At 34.5% G+C, this 20,954-nt stretch overlaps 2 protein-coding genes across 4 annotated transcripts in view; both read left to right on the forward strand.

Annotated features, from left to right (window-relative positions):
• Positions 1 to 463, forward strand: part of LOC140137850 (SUN domain-containing ossification factor-like) — a 38,625-nt gene extending 38,162 nt beyond the window's left edge. For all 3 annotated transcript variants that reach the window (XM_072159643.1, XM_072159644.1, XM_072159645.1), the window contains one exon: positions 37 to 463. In XM_072159643.1, coding sequence (XP_072015744.1) covers positions 37 to 463 — 427 coding nt within the window. The remainder of the gene's footprint in view (positions 1 to 36) is intronic.
• Positions 446 to 13,728, forward strand: LOC140137849 (uncharacterized). Its single transcript, XM_072159641.1, has 6 exons — positions 446 to 1,196; positions 2,226 to 2,313; positions 6,549 to 6,653; positions 7,518 to 7,812; positions 11,334 to 11,395; positions 12,318 to 13,728. The coding sequence occupies exons 1-6, from the start codon at positions 589 to 591 to the stop codon at positions 12,918 to 12,920; spliced, it is 1,761 nt and encodes a 586-aa protein (XP_072015742.1). The 5' UTR covers positions 446 to 588; the 3' UTR covers positions 12,921 to 13,728.
• The last annotated feature ends 7,226 nt before the right edge of the window (positions 13,729 to 20,954 follow it).

The raw sequence follows: 20,954 nt of genomic DNA on the forward strand, positions 1-20,954 counted from the left end.
TGTCTAATGTTGTCCTTATGTTCTCCTGATTCACAGAAACAATAACAGCGTGAATGCAACAAGTGAACTGCACACATCTGATCCAGCCCAACTTCCATACGAAGAACACCTTGAAATATGTATGCCTTCAATATACAAACAATGCGTCGGTGTGGACATTGACTTCTCTAGCATGCGCCAACTTTGTCGAGGGCAAAGCTGCTGTTTCTGTCCGAACTATGCTGAGCGATTTGAATATTGTCGGCGGCCAAGCAAGATTCATGATGAGTATCGGTGCTGTAAAGACACAAATGTTTGTGGTTTGGATAAAGGTGCCTTAGAACACAAAGAAACTGTCAAAGAGGAGCAACCTGCAGAAATTACTGAAAATAAAGACAAAAATATTGATTCTTGTAGTGAATCGAAGAGGAAATCAAAATTGATGCAAAACATTCACCAGATGAAGTTGTTCAACAAATTATAGACAAAGCAGATGATACTAAATTGAAGCCTCAAATAAAAACCTCTGTTGAAACTGCTTCAACTAAGAACCTTGATAATGCTCAACCCAAAGAAGATAAAAAAATTTATGTATTACCCAAAGATCAAATGCCAATTTTAACTGCAGCTCCAAAATTAGAAAAACCTCTTACATCGGTTGTGATCAATGTTTCCTCATTAAGAGAAATAGAACCAACAAAAACATTACCGCCTCCCATCGTCGATAAAACTGCGAATGGAAGGGATGGATCTAGTGATACAGAAGTCCATGTTGTAACTGAAACAAAATCACAAATACACAAACTTGAGCCAACTGTTGACACAAATCAAGGTGCACCTGCACAAGCTGCAGAAAAGACACCAAATTTAAGTAGTTTGGACACTGAAATAGACAGTCCGGAAGATGAGGATATACCCTATAGTGAATCGGACACTCCAGTAACTAAAACAGTTGAAAAAGTTGAAAAAGCTGAGGAGAAAACAACGAAAGTGCCAATAACTAAGGTTGAAACTCAAACCAAAGCGGAAGGAACTCCTAAAGCAGATTCAACACCGTCAACATCATCAAAGTCTAGTGGTGATAGCATGGTTAACTCTGGTGGGATTTTTATTGGTCAGCAGAAGGAGTCTGTGTTTATGAGGCTTAATAATCGCATCAAGGATTTGGAGTTGAACATGTCCTTGAGTAGTCGCTACCTTGAAGAACTGAGCCAAAGGTAAGAGCCACAAATGTTGTATGTTGTTTTAACATATTAAAACATGTTATTTGATATATTTTTGATTTATAGTTATAGTTATATTATTGTATTAGCCACATAAGTTAAAGATGTGTTTTTATTGTCATTGCTGACAAACTATGAGTATGAATGGGCTCAGTACATAATGTGGGGGTGTGCTCACTGTGTGTGTGGGAGGGGGGGGGGGGGTGTGCTAAAATTATTACCCTGGCTGCCTTTGGATGATTTCTCCCACATGCTTTGATGGATTTCAATGGGTCTTGGACACAACGACCTTTGACATGGGTGATGTACACAGATATGAGGTCAAATGATATCTAGGGGTCATTTCACAAATATGATAAAAGAAACTGGAATCTGGTGTCAGTGGTAATTTAGGGTCAAGTGAGGTCAATGTTGATTTAAAGCACCAGAGGTAAACATTTTGTCATTTCTCCCACATGTTTTGATGGATTTCAGTAGGACTAGGATATAGCAAACCTTGGGTAAATCAGTTGCATAGCCAAAGGGGGGGTTTGGATGACAGAGTGCTTCCTGACAAAAAATGAAAGTGCCCCTTAACAAAAAATGAAGAGAAAATCAGGAAGGCAAAGGGAGCTTGTTTCCCAACAAAAGTTTTATTTTGCCCCCCCCCCCCCCAGAAAGCTTGCTATGCCCATGGGTACAAAGGCATGTGTGATGTCAATGGATGTGAGGTCCGAAGTTATTTTGGGTCATTTGATGTCATTTTACATATATATATAGGACACATTTTACGCACCACATACTTTACTAATATACTTGTTTGCAAGGTAAGGCATTTTATCCATGCAATTTTTTTCTAGAATGCTAGTTGTATCAACACAGTAAATGATATAATTTAAACCAAATAAGTAAACATTTAGAGACTGAAATTTCCACTTAAGCTACATTTTGAGCCTAAGTTAAATGCTATTAAATTGGCATATATTTGACATCTTTGCTGATTCTATTTTTATCTTTGTTAATGGATTGTTTGTTTTTCTACAGGTATAAAAAACAGATGGATGAGATGCAGAAAGCTTTCAATAAAACCATTACAACTCTGACAGAAAATGCACAAACTGCACACAATAGGGTCAGTATATTGTGTGTTTTAAAGATAACTTCTTTTCTAGTATTCTACATTATTTCACATTACTTAGCATTCAAGTCATATTATGTCATTTCAATTCAACTTGGTAATTAGACGTACTTGATAATCAGGAATATTGAATGGGCAAAGGTAGGAAATTGAAAAAAGGTGATCCCAGATATTGATCCAAAACTAATATTTCTACTGAGTTTAAACTGATGTGCACCTTTGTTTTTAGGATGTTTGAGCAATATCTGAAGTTTTCATGACAAATGCTTACACAATTAAGAAACCTAGTAATATGCAAATGTGCAACATATTAATATGCTTGATTTACTTTGATTCTTTAAAAGTTTGTTTTAGGTCTTGGATTTTGGTACCTATTTTGATTGCATTAGATAGAAATATGCATTTAAAAAACAAGTTTAGATGGTTGAAACACCTCAGGATAAACATGCATTTTTTGCAGACTATTATATTTATACAAATTTTGCTTTTGTAGGCATTTGAAATTGACAAAGCATTACCATGTTTCTAGCCAGCTGTATTTTATGTGTTTAATATTCCCATTATAGATTTAGAGACTTGATGGACTAATCACTCATAAAAATTCTGATTTTTTTAGCAATTAAGCATTATAAACCATGCAGATATCAAATGTGGAAGCAATGTACAATTACAAAATTTGAATTAGTCTAAAAAACAAGTGTTTGCCATAGGCTGGGCACGTTTAATTTTGGGGGCAATTTTATGGCATTTCCTTTATTTTATTTGAGAAATCCAGGAAATATTTTCAAGTAAAAAAATGAATGACAACATTTTTATCTGAAACATTTCATTTTACAAGCAATATAAAATCAATAATTGTTTTTATTCTGTTATGCAAACTAAATTTTTTTTTATATCTAACTTACTCTGATTTGACATTAAATATTCTTGATTTCTTCTTCATATATACTGCTCCACTTCCATTAACAAGACAATTTGATGCATATGTTACCATTAATGCGGTCTCTAAAAATAAAATAAAAAGCACATTTTGCATTTTGGTTTTCAAGTCACAATTTGTTTTTATTAGCCTTACTTAGATTTAAAGTATATTTTTTCTTGAACTGTAAAATTTAGAACATGTGTAACATATGAACACAGGCAATTAAGGTTGGTCGAAAGCCATTTAATTACGGATGTGGTCCGTTATTTTAATGTTATATTTTCTATTAAGGCCTACCATTAAAACAATATGTTTCCAAATTTTAAGTTGTGTTGCTACAGCTGTTATGATATAAAAAGCAAATATGTCTATAACAATGTCCCATAGTGTAGGATTATATATGATAGTACATACATCCAGTTGTGGTATACCACAATTCACCACATTTTGGTTCACACAGTACACCATCTAAATAAAACACATCTTGGGCATTAAAATTTTACTGGGGTAAGAAGAAAAATATGAGTTTTCTTCTGACACCCAAATAACAGTTTAGATGAAGAAAACTGAGGGATGAGGCTGTTGATCGGATCACACCACTTAAAGGTTCTAAAGGAAAGGAGTTTAAAAAAGCTTAAGGGTTTTCCGTCGTCATCCGATTCGACTTGACTATTGCGCCTGCTCCGCGTCGTGCTCGGCGTTGCGTTGCAGACATCGCAGAGAACGATGCGTGTTGTGCATGTCAATGCTATTTTGGCGCACCGGCGATAACTAGGGCCACAAAATAAAGAAAAACAATGTTTGCTGAGCGCAAAAAAGTGGCTGCTTCTAATGTTATTAGATACAACATGTACAAACCAGCGGGCTTCCACTGATAACGGACCCCTCCCCCAAAGTAGGCCTAGGCATACGACAGTAGGGTCCAATAGATGATATAAAGTTATTGGCCTACCCAACAAACACAGAATCAGGTTTTTTTTAAACATTAGGCCTAAACGAGTGTTAATTAAATTGGTTTATTCGTTTTAATAATATTTTGGCCTAAATGTTGGATAACTACTATATTATAGGCCTATTAAAGGTTACACTTATAACTCTTTGGCCCAATATCTTTGCAGAATGGGAGTATTTCTTACACCGTTTATGACCAAAATACACAAAATTAGAATTAGGGTAAGAATAGTCATCAGTATAATTGTTCCTATTATGTAGGCCTACACTTCTTACTTGGGCAACTTTTTTTTTACAGCGAAAACTTTCCTGTGTAAACAGATAATTCCTTTTTTGTGGCCATATGCGTAAACCAACGCTGATCCAGCATTAGATCACGCTTTTATACCAACGCGTTGGTATGCACCAAAATATCCGTGTACGCAATTAACTACGCATGGTGTCGCAGAAAAAATGCATTTTTGCCCTATTTTGGTCAATTTACGCAAAAACAAGGTCCGGTACCCTCATTTTTTTGCGCGCTTTTTCTTTTTAATAACATATATAAAATTAAAAAAATTTTGTCAATACAATTTTTTTCTACAACGCAGAAGGTGGTCTATTTTGGGCAAATTGCTGATTTTGCCATTGAAGTCTACAGAGATTTTTGGAAATGTACACCTCTTTTAAAATGGCTGTAGCTCAAAAGTGAGGTCCGGCACCCCCTGTTTTTATTCCTGATTTATTATCTACACATATTAATTACAAAATATGTGAATTTAAAAAAATTTGGTTGATAGGTTTAGTTACGACGGAAAACCCTCAAGTATTTTGATCAAATTAGCCAATTTATACAAATCGATTAATTATTGAGTAGTAAGGCAAAATATTTGACACAGAAAATTGATGTAGTCACCTTAAAGGTAGGTAGTCGGATTTTTTCGTATTGTGTTTTGTACCTCACATTGAGGCCTGCACCAAAATAATCCAAAAGTAGCGATGTCACCCAGCACACGTAAATCGGTGCTGCTATTCTGTAACATGTAAAAACTTGCTCTCGGAGAATTGCCCTAGTTAAGTTGCCCATTAATACTTGAAATATTTTGCTAGAATTTAATGCTAGTGTAGTTAAAAGTATGTTTTTACTAAATATTAATTCAAATTTTGAATAAAAGCTTGGAAAAGTTCCATAAATAAATTGTGAATTTAGTGGTTTGAAAATCGCGATTGTTGAAATTACCACAAATTGCGACCTGTGCACATTTCCGGGTCTCGCATTGCATTGTGGGGGTAAAGCATCGGAAATAATCTAGAAACGTTATCGTAAGCAATATATTCCCCAAAATGACAAAAAAATGGTGAAAAAGCTTTAAAATTTGCCAAATGGCTTGGAATTGTGCCATTTTTAGTGTAATTTTTACTTATTTTTGACTTTGTGAGCCATTTTTAAGTTTAACCCCCTGATGATCTTTGATGATTGTGATTTTTAGACATATTGGAAGGTCCTCTTTGCAATGATATCAAACACATGGGGCTAGGGCATTACGCATTTTGCCGCAAGTAGGGATAATGTGGGCAGGTTGAGAGCATTTTGAAGGCTTTTTGTAACAGATTTTACACAGTGCTCTATGGGAAAAGTATAGTGTAGACATAGCCTATGAACTTAAACACACCTTGTATGCTAATTATAAGATAAAGATAGCATTAATTAAATATTTCAATTTTAAATCATTTATTAATTTTATAATTACATTAAATAAATAGTTTTCTTCTTCTAGAAGACTAGATAATTATTTTTAAAATCATAAAATAACGAACAAATAAAGGAATTTCCCAGTACCAAAATTGCATATATAGTGAATTCGCTTAATTATTTAGCATATTTAATCAAGATTAATACCTTAAACATCTTTATTTAGGGTTATTTCATGTAAACATTCACAAACTTAGCTAAAAAATACAATTTGACTTTAATTTTTTATATTAAACTTCTTTATGTCCGCAACATCATAAGCTTCAAAATGAGGGGTAACTTGATATGTCTAGCACTAATATTTAAATCACTACCAAAAGTAAAACATGTTTCAAAATAGCCCAAAATGGTACGTGGTATACCACAATTGGGGATGAGGCTATCACTTTTTCATTCAGAACATCTAAATGGAATATATTTAATTTTAGGCCTTAAATTTGGGATAATTTTAGGCCTTAAATTTGGGATTATGAAAAAATATGAGCTTTCTTCTGATGCCAAAATCTCCATTTTGAGAGGAAAAAGTGGAGGGGGGGGGTGAGTGTCTGTTGATCAGGTCACCCATCTTTAAATAATATTTGTTTGAACATGTACAAACGAATAGTTTGTCTTTTTTCTTCACAGGATACTGAACAACAGAAGTACATTGACAAATTAGAAACCCAATTAGCAGTTATCAGTTCACAGCTTCATAACGCCACACAACGACTAGATAATGTCCTTCGAGAGGTAAATATTGTTAACAGTGTCTTTCATTTGTGATAGCTGAGAGAATGAAACTCAGAACCTCTTGTTCATGACTGCTCAATACCATTTAGCTATAACGGCTTTGTAGTGACAGGATATTTAATTTGCTTTGGCTCTATTTCCAAAGTTTGTGCTGCATATAATAATAGCCCATAGCATGATTAGGAAATAATCATTGCTGCCAAGAGCCAGCAAGGGGCCTAATTGGGGTTATTAAAAATTCAGGTTCAATATGATATAGAGGTGAATGTATAGTAAGTCTTTCAACAGGTAATTTGTTTTGAAAGGGGTTATTTTTGTGCCCTCTATGTCCTTACAGGCCTCCTTTAGATATGCTTTAGACCTGAGGTGCATTTGTATTTGGTTGACATTAGATTTAATTTGCTTGACCAATTCTAACATAAAGCTAAAAACCTATTTAAAAATTGTTGCTATTAAAGCAACCATAATGTTCTATATCCTTTCCTGGCACACACAGAAATAAAGTCCGGAATCCATATACTAATACTGCCCTGTATATTGGTGCTGTCAGCTATGGGGGATATTTGCCGACAGTATCCAAAAACAAACAAAAACAATTCTGCTTTGAATCTTATGATCAATACATGTTTGTGTTGCTCTTTCAACGCAATCAGTGCATCGTGCATTTCAAATTGTGCCTAAGGTCTATGAGTGCTGTGGACAAATACCCACAAATATTCCTCCATGCCTGAATAAAGATGACGGCAAGTCCTGATTCACTTTTTTTGTTTATGTGTTTTTATAAAGTATAACTCGTATGGTAAAATAAGTGACTATTTCTACTGATATTTACGCGGTTTTGTTTTTTATTCATTTTTCATGCAGGTTATAGAGCGACATCTGTTTCTCATGTTCATTGAAATCTTCGTAATGAGTCTTCTCTTCCTCTTCTGCATCGGTCGAAGACCAGCTAAAATTTACATTCCAGTAGAAAATGGTGTTCCACACACTGTAAAATCACCTGTTGAGAATCATGTGGGCCACCCAATTCCTGCAGCTGTCAAAGGGCTTTCAGCTGACGACAGCGCAGGTAGAACTATGCATGCAAGTCCAAGGAGACGTAACCGCAGCCTTGGTGAATGCACTCCAGTTAAAGCTAGTGACACTAACACGGGTGGAGGTATGCAGTGCTTAATTTCACTCACATCATGTTGATTTTCATTTTTTATTTTATGTTGCCGTTACTTGTGGAGAGATAAAATCGTTTAACTACCGGTATATTTGTAATTTCCATTTGACCTTCAAATATTAACTAGTTGTCATATTCTGGTGGCAGTTAGCATAACATTTTGTTTTATAATACTGCTGTTGAAACCTTAAAAAACCTAGCTGTTGCCATCTTGATGATTATTTTAGCCTCCTGTGTCATGTTATCCCTTCTACAAAAGACTTGTACTCAATTTTTCAAGCCTTATCCAGTCCTGCATGTCCTCTCTCCCAAGAAGCTGATATCATGGTACTTACAAAAATAACATGGTGCTAATATTGTGGGCCTTTCAAATTGCAATACCGTCCTTCGTTCCATTAACCACCCAGGGTGCTTAACAATGTCATTTTGGGTGGGCTCTTATTTCTTACATAGTTTAGGACTACATTTAATATGTAAAAAAGGCCCAATATATTCATCCATCATCATTAGGGTGTATTTTTCAGACCATGATTCAGATTTGCATGGTCAGTTAACAAACTAATACCACAGTTTGCTTGTTGTAAAGTCACTAGGTTGGCGTTTATAGTGGCATGGGCGGTTAATGGAACAAATGCGGTAATTGTTTTTAAATGAGTTTGTTTGGACTTTTAAACAAGATCATGAGATTGAATTGTGTGATTATTAATTTTCTATGAGTGTAATTGTTGAAATATAATCACAAGTAAAAGATGGATTTCACGATGGTGATGAGTTACTGGTGATTATATAAGAAGAATGGCACTAATTGTGATATTTCTTTAGGTATCACCTTTTTCTGATCAATTTTCTTCAATATTTTGGAGAAAAACAATTCTATTTGAAAGTAATGTCCTCAATTGTAGACACCAAAAATGTGTACAACTCAAATATAACCTAAATGTGATGGTAAAATGTTACCCATTTGTTTCTCTCAAATACTAGAAAAACATGTGTGTGCCATAGAATTTCTGAACGACGAGGCTAATAATAAAACGGTGTATCTTTATCGGATTGAATTACAACATTGAGGTTAAGTGTGCTGATACTAAGAGTATTATATACCCTTAATTTGTTTGCTATTTACAATGCCATTGTCTGTTGATATATTTGCATCATGAATTCCTTGAATTAACGGAATGGCAAGGTATTGTAGATTCGGTTTTGTAGTATGTATGCAACCTGTAGGAATGGTAGCACAGCATAAGAGATGAGAACACAATGATTTGTTATCTGCTTGAAAACTAGCATGTGCTTATTTTAACCTTGAAAATATTCTGTTTTGGGATTGCAAAGTTTCCTTAAGGATCTGTCAATTACTACTGTATATAGCAGTATATTTCACAAATTGTTCAATTTGTCAGTTTTACTGTTTTTTTAACAGTTTCAAGCAGCTGCACATTAAATTTAGCGGGTGTTTGAAATTGAAATTAACCACAAAAATGAAAAACCTTATAAAAATTTCTCACAATACAGTGGTAGGTTTTCTTACAAAGCTTCATAATATAAAAGGTGATTGGTTCTGTTGCACCTGGTATATCTGCATTGTTTCTATCAGTTTAATGAGAAAGAAAAATATGGGGGGGGGGGGCAAATACCCATTCTTTCCTCCCCCCCCCGTAGTGCCGCCACTGTATACATTATTTATATCTAGCACTCATTATGATACAAGCTGTATTTCTAACAGGGTGTCACAATTTATCTACTATTTATTTCCACTTCTTCTTTTTATACCTGTAAACTGCAACCAAAGTTAGAATGCGTAACTCACTCGATGGTATAGGCTCTATAATTATCTTTATTCACAACTCAACTTTTAAGACACAATGCATAACCTCCATGCTGAGTTAACACTGTTAATTGCAACTCTCAATAAATCACACTGCTCATACTCATACACATATTTGTAGCTATATGGCACTATCAAGCACTTGCTCACAGTGGTTTTTGAAATATTGTAAATTTTATAGTTGGTCTGATGAAATGTTTTACAAGCTAAATTGATATGATTTCACTTATTGAATGCAACTGATTACACTGGACAACAAGTGAAAACTTTTTATCTTTTACTGAGGAAAATCCATGTATTCTTGGCTAAATCAGAGTCGCTCAAATGTGAAATCAGAATTTACCTAGCATGTTACACTTTCAAGTTAGTTTTTACTGAGAATGCTATATAAAAAGACATAAAATATATCCGACATCATGTTAGGGTTAAACCGTCCTTGATACCTACAATCCTTGAAAAAAGTCTTGGAACATTTAAGCGTCTTTAGGGGAAAAGGAATCCCCCACTCCCCCGTGCAATGTTAAGACGTGCCAATGTGTTCAGTGTGTCTCCAAAGTGTCGCAACATTGAATGATGGGGCGGGGAAGGGAAAAGTGTTAATTGAAGGCCCAGCTTTCATCTAATACCCAATAATTTGAATATTTATATTCACATTAAAAATACATGTTTGATTTTATTAAATATGCCTAAAGTGTTCCAAGGACTTTTTTTGAGGATTGTAGTTTCCATCACTGAAATGTCTTGATGGAACCTTTCACCATGCTCATCACTTACATCACCCTCATTAGGTGGATATAAATCAAGATGAGAATACAACAAGCGCATTTTTAAGATTCTTTAAAATCCTGATAGACAAATTCTGACTTCAGATTCGGAATCGGCATGCTAGATTTAGTCTATAGAACACATACTTTTACCTCAGTAACAAAGTCTTTGTTGTCCATTGACTAGCTTATCACATTGGGAGCGCATGATTACTTACTGATGCACCAGGGAAACATAGGGTGTAAAGAAATTTGCATAATTTACACAGTATGTACTGATATGCAAGTTGGCACTTTGCAAAACGGCACTCAGCATTGAAACACAAAACATAGGTAGACTTTCACGGTACAGGTCGATAGTCCTTTATTCGGAACACTCAATTTCCCTTACTCAAATCCTAACCTTCACCTTGCCCTATCACCTAAACCCTAATCCTAACATAAAACCTAACCATGACTCCAATCCTAGCACTTGCCCTAATCCTAACCTAACCCAATGAGTAAAGACATAAGGTGAGGAGATAAAACCCTATTCTGCAGGTGGACTGACTTCTCAAGTGGATCAGGATTTTTTTCTGGAATTTGCTAAATGATCCTGCAAGGGTCAACAAAAGCTTGAACAAATTTGAAAAAATAATTAGAATATTATTGCAAGCATATTTTTTTTTTAATTTCGCTCAAAATCAATCCGCTTTGGCCCCAAAACACGGCTATTTTAATTTCATACAGCTACAAAAAACCCAAAATGCAAAATATGGGTCGGTCAGGCCAAGCCAGTAGAACAGGTTTTTTCTCTGTCACCATAGGTACAGAATTATTGATTTATAAAAGATATGGTGAGGTGGGCCTTCTAAAGTCAGTTAAGAAAAATGACAGTTTGATCATTTTCACTAATGAATTTTTACTTTCTTTGTCATTAACAGGAAGCTGTGATGATCTACTAATCATAGGTCATACAACACCATTCTTGGAGGCTCTACAACAGGTGAGTGTATACATGAATTGAACAATGAAACCTATACCTCTGGTGATGAGACTTGACAGAACGCATCACAAGTAAAGAAATCATTCACTATAGAAAAGTGGCTTAAAATACATTTCTTGTTCAATGTGCAAATTGATTTTGAGGTAATGTTCAAGACCAGGTATTTCTTATATCTAATTCCATGAAACAGAGACGTACTGCAGATTTATATTTCTCAAGTTAAGAAAACAAATTCTCAGTGAAAGTATCAGTGACATATTTCAAGTCAGTGTGCCATATGTTGTGATGTGTTGCTTTCAATAAGTAACTTGTTGTGAAGACATGAAAAGAAATTAAGGTTTTGCCAATGTGCTACTTGACTTTGAATAAGTAATTAATGAGAAAATCTCATTAATCAAGAACCCCATCTCTTTGTATAGACCACTTGACATCATTGTTTATCAACAAAGGTTAGGGACTGGTCTATCGATATGCTTGAATGAACCGCTACACTGTTCAATGGTTTCTTGTACTATATGAAATGTGGTGGGTGACTTAAAATGCACGTGCCCTGAGCAAACTACGATGTGTACGCACACTGCAGGGCAAAGAAAAATGGAAATTGCCATAATGCGCATAATGCTGGGCAGTGACATCATATGTCAAGTGGTCTATAATTTTTTTCATAAAACTGTATTGTTTGATTTTGGATCTTCCTAAGATCATACATGGTGATCCAGATTTATGCTACTTAGCCCCAAGCATCTTTTTCACCTTTTTTACTTTCCTTGATCACAATATAGTGCTGGAAGTCCAACCAAAATTGCCCGTCTTGTGTTTCAAAAATCATTAAACCCAGGAAGTGTTCAGATTGGGCTAGAGAACAATCCTAATGTGTGAAATAATTGTGACCGATTTCCACTATTGTTTGTTACTTCCACAGGCTAATAGCCCAGATGGTGCATCAAGGAGAAAAGGCAGACATAAAAGTCGTCATAAATTAGCGCCTAAATCCAGCTCAACAACAGCAGTACCACTGACTAATGGCGATCACATGGAAGGGGGTCATCGTACCCGTGAACCCAATCAAGCTGGGCTACTATTTAAAGGTTCGGCTCGTAAAGATGACAGCTCTCCCGAGTCAAGTGCTTATTCAATTTTACCCAATGGTGCAATTAAGAGATTATTTAGCTCTAAAAGTATAGATAGAATAGAGGACTTATCGCACGGGGGTGCTACTACTGCAAAACAGAAAAAGGTGGAACAACCACAGCAGGTACCACAGCCAGGGCCGAGGCAACAGCAGCAGTTGAACAAGCCAAAACAACAAAAATTAGATGGAAGTACTACAAAGAACTCAACTCTGCCTGGTTTAAAGCATTCAAGCATCAGTGCCAGTAGTCTACCGAATGCTGGGCATCATCAGAAGCAACAAGGAAAAGGATCAGATAAGAAGAGTCGATCATCACCAGCCCTTCAGCAAGTGAATTCACATCAAAGTGGTCCGGGAGGCCGCCTCATAAACCCAAGAAAACAAGTCCTTTAATGAACGGAAAGAGATGAGGTCAGTTCTGTTGGTGGATTGTCTGTGTGTTTGCTCCTAAAGGGAGCTCAACGTGAGGCTTTGGCATGGCCAAGAAGCTACTTGCATTGAATAAGCCAGAATTGAAATATTTACCCCACCGTGCAGTAATTTTATTTATGTAACTGCTTTATATAATTTGCAATGCATTGGATTATACATCTTAAGAAAAAAATTGTGCGAATACCTTCCACACCCTATGTGATATAATGAGCTTTATTCCATAAAATGTGCAGTGTGCAGGGTATTCCGAACTTATTCAAATATTGTATTGAAAAAGTGTTTCTTACACATGTACATTTTCTGAGGGATTTTGACATTTTCATGATCCTTCATAGATTATTGATACACCGGCTAACATGTGACTACATGTTTATGCACGTTGTACATGAAAAGATGGTGGAATAGGCGCATTAAAAATTCCATTATGGCGAAAAAGGTATATATTACAGTAAAATTTCATTTGAATGAACACATCTGCCAACTGCTGTATGCATATTTCAAAGTACAACGTGAATGCACAACCAAGGATACAAACCAATCACGAGTGAGTTGGTATGGTTGGATTCACTTCCGTGTTACGTACATGTGGGCGTCATCACACAGTGCACACGGAGAATCGTTACGCTGTTGACAGCTGTGTTCATTCAAATGAAATTTCTACTGTAGTCTGGCTACCATGATCAGTAATTACCCAGCAAATACAAAAATGTATCATGAAAACATTTAAAAAATGTTTTACTTGACAAAAACACTTCCAAAACATCTTAAATTGTAGTCGAAATGTCATTATTTTGTGGCAAACATTTTTGCATGATATTTTGTTAACACTTATTTTAAATAACATTATGTTAGAATGTTTGGCAATAAATTTTCAAAAAATGTTTTTGAATGTTATTAAAGTATTTGGTATTATTATATACCCTTTATATAGGCTTTATATAACCCAACATTCAAACATTTTCTGTACAACATTTTGTGTTTGCTGGGTGGCCACTCATTGCCATCGAACTATTGATATTGCTTGGTTGGTTAACTCATATTCAATATGTCCCAAATAAATGCAGATTTAATGTGTTGTGAATATTTTTCAAATATTCAAATAAAAACAAGTATTCATTGCCAAAATGTATGAAAATGATAATATTATCAACTCTATTGTCTTGTATGTCCAGTTTGCCTATAATTGAGATAAATGGTGTCTAACTTCACTAAAAATGTCACAGAAGTTGCAGATTGGTAGTTAAAATTTGACACAAGTTTTAGTACAAAATGAGTCGAGAACATACAAAGTTGTCTTACTTGACAGGAATATGCAGAGGATCGAAAGAAGAGCCATGCATCGCATATGAGATCAATTATAAGGATGCTTACCCACCAGCCTGTTTGAGTGTTTCTATGTTCCAGTGTACGATGTGTAAGCCTCTTCTCTTGACAAGAAAAAGTTGTTTATATGTAGACTCAGTACATAAATGTGTGAGGTCATTATAATATCAATTGTATGTGACATAACCAAATGTGGTGAACTTTTGCCGCAATACTCACAAAAACAATGCCTTACTTGGAGTATAATATAAGACATCACACATTCATGTACTTTGTCAAGCACAAAATAACCAATCCTGTCATATATAATGAGCAGTTATTACGTGATTGCTTCTATTGTATTTGACTCATGAGATATATGTAAACTAACATACACATGAAAAATGTAAAATGTGGTGTCATAATTATTTTCCTTGCAAAAGTGCCTTTGAAACCCCAAGTGTGAAATTTTGTAGTAGTCTTAAGATTTTACAGCTGAAGTGAGTGTAGTAGGGTTCAGTCAAAATGACATTTCATGGCCATCAGAGTTGACAGAGTGAGGGAACTTTATTTGAGGATATGTTGCAAGTGTTGTTTCTATGAGATAAAAGTAATTCAGCATACATGTGTTTTGTTCATGACAAATTGAAAGCTTCAAACTATAATTGAGAATAGGCTCAAGTTGAGTCGGCCAATTCTGGTTTTAAGCTCTCAACATTAAAATGCTCACTTTCATTTTATAGTGCTTATAAAGTATGTGCATTAAGAGAGAATGTATACTGCAGATTCTATTCATTGCTTTGTTGTGTTTTCCTGATGTCTTAATTGACAATTCCATTTTTAAAAGTTGAAAATCTTTTAAAAACCAGATTGTCTCAGCATCAGGGGAACTTGGGCTTTCTTGTGCTGCCAAGTCTGGAGGATTATCCTCTCATTTCAATTTTCTACAGTGTGTGAATCAAATAAAACACCTGCTTCATATCAAAAATGACTGTGCTAATAGAGTGAAAACATGACATTTGTCATATGTGGTTTGATCAAGCAAAATCAGTCTGAAGTCTGGCATATTCAATTTTCAGTTTTCTACATGATTGAATAAAGCGTGTGCAAAGCTACATTTTGCAGAAAACCCAATTGAAATCGAACATTTAGTTCCAAAGATATGAACAGTTGAAGTGTTTCCAAAACAATAGACAACAGAAGTAATTTTGTCCTTTGTCTATATGTGGAAATCAATATATCTGACTCCTGACTGATTTTGCTTGATCACATCACATATGTCAAGACTATATATCAAGGCACCATGCAGTTATGTATTACTAAATAGTGCCGACTTGTAGTCAAGATAGCGGTTCACCTCCCATTTGAAGCTCTGTGTATCCTGGTTTAAAACAACAAGTTCAGGAAGGAGTTCATTGTAAGCTGGATAGAGTATGACTGAGATGATTAATGCATATTTGCAATTCATATTTGAGTATGTTGAAATCTCAGATGCAATCATGAAATACAAATATTGAATATCGGATTTAGTTCTATAGGATTGTTCAGTTTGATGGTAATTTGAGTATAAACAATTGCATTTGGAAACGATCAGAATTGAAACTCATCTGTTACACCCGTTTACATTGGGCAAAAGTCGTCATTGACTTAAGTTGTGGTTTGAATTACGATGGTGGATTAACATGCTCTCTGTGTAATTATGTTACATACAATTGACATGTATAAAGACTTTCAGTTAGCAGATGAAGTGATATGTGGTTGCCGTTGGTGGTCATGTGTACAGTGCTAAAATTGGAACTTGCAAATCCACTTGATATACAAAAATCTGAACATAAAACCACATCTACATAATACCACAACACCCACCAACTAAAGGTTGTAATTATCTCAGCATTTGTGCAGTGATCCAGAGATGTCAGGTTTGAATTCTGAGTGGATAGTAGGCTTACACTTTTGTACTTGCTACTATTGATGGCTATGTGGTGAGAGATGTTAAGATAGAGTCACATAAGCAATTCTAGGTAGTAAGGTTCTCTGTTAACATTTTACAAATTTATGTTCATAACATTGTACAAATGTTACATGTATTTATTCCAAGTTTGTGCTATAATTTATACAGTAAAAGTTTATTTAGTTTAGTGCCAAACATTGTTTGCAGTGCAGTATCCATTATAAAATAAATGTAACCGCTTCTGGTACAGTTTGTGAAAATTGCAATGGTGATAAAACAGAAGCTTACAAGCATCATATGAGGCAAAATCGCCATCTCATTGATGTGGTGCTAAATACAAGCCATAATTATTTCAGCCATAATTATTTCAACTCCAAGCTTAGACAATTCTGGCATGATTGAATGGGCCTGTTAATATCTCAAAAAGCCATCATTACAGAGTATGTTGATAAAAGCAAAACTGTGATCAGAGAATAACTGAGATATTTTGGAAATATTGGGATTTTGGATAGATCAAAGTGTATGCGACACTCTATGAAAACATTGTATTCAGTGAATCGTAACCAATTTGTGACACTATTTTGAGTAAAAATGAGTATGATACTGTGGCTGGTAAGGTTGAAAGCTGTCATCATAAGTAGGGCAAAATTGCAAATGCACATCACAAATTTGCATAAATTTGGTCCTGGTATTGACCTTTTCGGTAAATCCCATAAGCCTTTGCGAGTACACCTGAGATGTCGTCATTTGACATCACACCGACTTGCAATGCGCAGTAACGATGTTCGGTTAACGATGTGCGCAGATCGGCATGACGTCAAATGATGAGTTCTCAGGTGTACTCGCAAAGGCTTATGGGATTTACCGAAAAGGTCAATTGGGCGGGGCAATTTACCCTCTGCTCCTCCAGTTGGTATGCCACTAAACCAATTAAACCAAAATTCTGACAAAGGAAAATTACAATAATTCAAATTTACTATGATCAATTTAATGACACATGACAGAGAGCTATTCCAGTTGAAATCCATACACCCCTATGGAAGACCTAACTTTAATCTCCCCCACAATTCAATCATACCTGACTAAACTACTTTGTACAAAAGCTTTGTCAACCTGTGCAGACAAAATGTATACTAATTCAATATTCAATATAACCCCAATTATATAAGGCCTATTAAAAGTAGCATAGAATTTTATATATTGAAAATATAGTACTATATTTATGTTTTTTATCTTTGTTTTGTTATGTCTTATTTTGTTGTGTTTTATTTCTTGTCTTATATTCATCGATGTAATAAGTCATATTAAAAGGTACTTCTAAATCAATTTTGATGGAATTGAAATTTTATAATTTTTTGCAGAATGAAACCCCAAGTATTTAAATTTCATAAAGTGTTTTGATTAACTGATTAAACTTTTGAAAGCTAAGGTGTATTGACATACCCTTTTTGTAGACAGCCCTAATCAGTTGATATATGGAGCCACATGTGAAGTTTTCATGAACAAATGCAAAATAACTACACTGTTGTAAGCAATCACTGTGGCAAGATGGGCTAGCCACAACCCTGTATGTAGTGGCCAATACAGGTACATAGATTTCAACTGGAAAACCCTAATGTATTATGTTTATTAAATATTTAAATATTTTGAAGGGTTAAAACAATAGCGTCGGGTTTAACAATAGCATTAAGAAGATGTGGTAAAAGAAAATGAAATTTATGAAAAAATATGCAAAGCAATATATAAAACATTGTATGTAATTTTGGTTCCCAGACGCTGTTTGTATTTGAAAATAATTTCTCAAAGTTTGGTCATGAAGTACATTTTAATATATATCAAAATGTGGTGTGTTCAAGTAAAATGAATTGGCTTTCCTATAAATTATTGACTTAAGTCAATAAAAAAACTCATTTGACAAATTGCTAACACCTTGAGTGTTGCAGTCAAGTCTGGTGATTATTTTTGTGAGGGCCAAATAGTTTTACCTGAACATTACATATTTTGTCCAGTTAATTAATCTAAATAAATGTGTGTGAATTATATTTTCTCAAATTATATCAATGTGAAGAGATAATCATTTGAAACAGTAAAGAAAGCATAATTACAATATGTGCAAATACATGTTTTTTTACTAAGGTTGAACTATTTCATTTGGAAATAAAAATATTTGATTTTACCTGTTGAAGGAAAACGAATTTAATTTGCCAAAATTTAAAGTTACAGGTAACATTTTGAACAAGTTGTCATGTTGAAGGAAGTTCTAAAAAATAATAGTTCATGATATTTTGAAATGAAAAAATGTCACTCACATTCCTGTTGCAACAATGCAAACATTTAAATTTGCAGTTGCATTTCTGTAACTAGATAATAAATGTTCCATAATATGAATTTTTTTTCTTGAAAACAAAGTTAGTGGCTGTAGGAATAATGTGACACTGTGTCAAACATGACTTGAGGGGACATAGGTATACATAACTTTTTGTTCCAAATAAAGTTCAGGCAATGTTATTCATGTTTAAAACAATGCTTGTGTGATGGTTTGATAATGGCAGTTCAACAAATATCTGAATGTATGAATAAATGGTTTAGCTCTGGTCAAGCTAAAAGAGCTTTACCATTGTTGTCAGAAGTATAAAATTAAATGTGGTAATATAATATTGAATAAGCGATGTTTACGAATATTCAAATGAGTATTAATGTGCATGAATATGTAAATGAGTATGTATCATTAATGAATGTGAAGTATGTGTGTATTGTTTGTGATGTGATTGACACCTGTAAAACTGTAGGCTTTTATTAATAACAGGTGCCTGCCTAAATATATTTTGATATTATTTGCCAACGTATGTATGTCCCCTGTTATATTTACAACACAAAATAGTTATTGTTTCACAGAACAACGATCTATGTAAATATCGCTATGATGCATTATTATGTGAAACAGCCAACGGAATAGAGAAAAGCACTAAATATCCAGGGATGAAAGTGATTCATTCTTGTATCTGTATTTTCCTTTGTGTCTAATCCTTTCAGGGTGATCCCCTTGGGCACTGCGAGCTGAATTATTGGTCTCTAAGAACCATTTTGATTGGTTATAAAAAAAGCTAGATCGTGTATTGAGCCAATCAGAGATATGGTCAGTAGCTCTGAAGGGGGATTCACAACTTTGACCTTCGTTGAGAGACTGGCAGAAGTTGTGACCAAAAATTTGGGGTATATCTATTCTTGTGTTGAAATCAGAAATTAAAAATACTGAATTATGATGTAACAAGCTAACAAGTTTCCCAGGCGAGAAACGGTCCGGAGGTACACTATCGTTTCCTGTTTGAGCAACACACAAACAATACAGAGTAACCTCCCTGTCTAATTCAGTGATGAATTACAATATTTTTACAATTTAATAGCCTATTTCAGAACTATTTAGTTATAAATGATAAAGAAATTATTTTTGTTACTTGCTGAATGAGGTCTTTTATTACTTTTGTTACCTTTACTTTGCTATCTTGGTATCATTTTGGAAGAACTTTCACTTTTTGTGTTGGCGATAATATTGTATTTAGTTTTGATATAAATGTGAACTAAATTGGTGTGACAGCTATATTGAATTACAATTTATAAGATTGAGATGACCTAGAGCCCATTACAGTTATCCTGCGTGCTCGCAAGGCCTGTGTGAAATGCTACCCAAGTCAGCAAGACTGATTCAATGCTGACTTAAAACATCAATCCTTCCATGCTCTTTGGCAGTACCTATTGATTTGCGAGTCTGAAGGCTTAGAATGTGTCGCATATGAGGACCAGTGTAACATTGCAATATTCAAATTGTGAAACATGTATATCCTGTGTCATTGAGTTGTAACCCGACGATTTTCAACTATTCTGTCAGTTTATGATTGACGTATGTGATGCGATCAAGCAAAATGAGTCGGATGTCGGGAATATTGATTTTGAGATATAATCAATAATAGTATTCAACTTCCTTTGTATTTTATTGTTCTGAGCAGCACTAAAATGGCCATATTTCTGGAACCGTAAGTCTAATTATGATGGGATTTTCAGCAAAATAAAGCCCTGAAAATGGCTCATATAATGAGATTGAAAACTGAATGTTGATTTTATTTGACATCAGATTCATTTTGCTTGATCGCATCACATATATTGACACTTGTATGTGTATTCATGTCAACTTTCATGTTTGGTTGGGTTGTTTCCTTCCCAAATCTGCTACTTCAAATATGTATGGTATTTATGTATACTTCCAATGCATTCAAAATATATCAGAGTTTGATTAAATGCAATGTATTTTAATAAATTGAATGTGTATACTAAAATATAAAATATTATACTAAACACCATGCGGGTCCTTTAACAAGGCAAAATAAAAACGCCAGTATTAACTTGTGAAAATTTGAAGAAAAAAAATGTGTCAAGACTCTTACTTGTAGGTTGAGGGAGTGGAGAAAGGAGGACAGCTTTAGTGTTTTCAGCTCAGTCCAGTTAGTGACTTATTATTCTGCAGTTTCTTGTTTTGTTGTCATTTCCAGATTATCATTGAGTTAGGTGTAACACAAAACAAATTTCCATAAGAAGTTATGTCATTTGGTATCATGTTTGGGACCTTATGCAAATCAATTACTGATGAGATCCCAAGCAGAAATTAAACAAGAAAGATTCCTAAAATGTTGTACAGAGATATGCAGGCCAAATTAGTTTGTGTTTGTTCTTTTTCAAAAGTGGTTTTC

The sequence above is a fragment of the Amphiura filiformis genome, chromosome 17, assembly GCF_039555335.1.
Source record: "Amphiura filiformis chromosome 17, Afil_fr2py, whole genome shotgun sequence".
Classification (NCBI taxonomy): Eukaryota; Metazoa; Echinodermata; class Ophiuroidea; order Amphilepidida; family Amphiuridae; genus Amphiura; species Amphiura filiformis.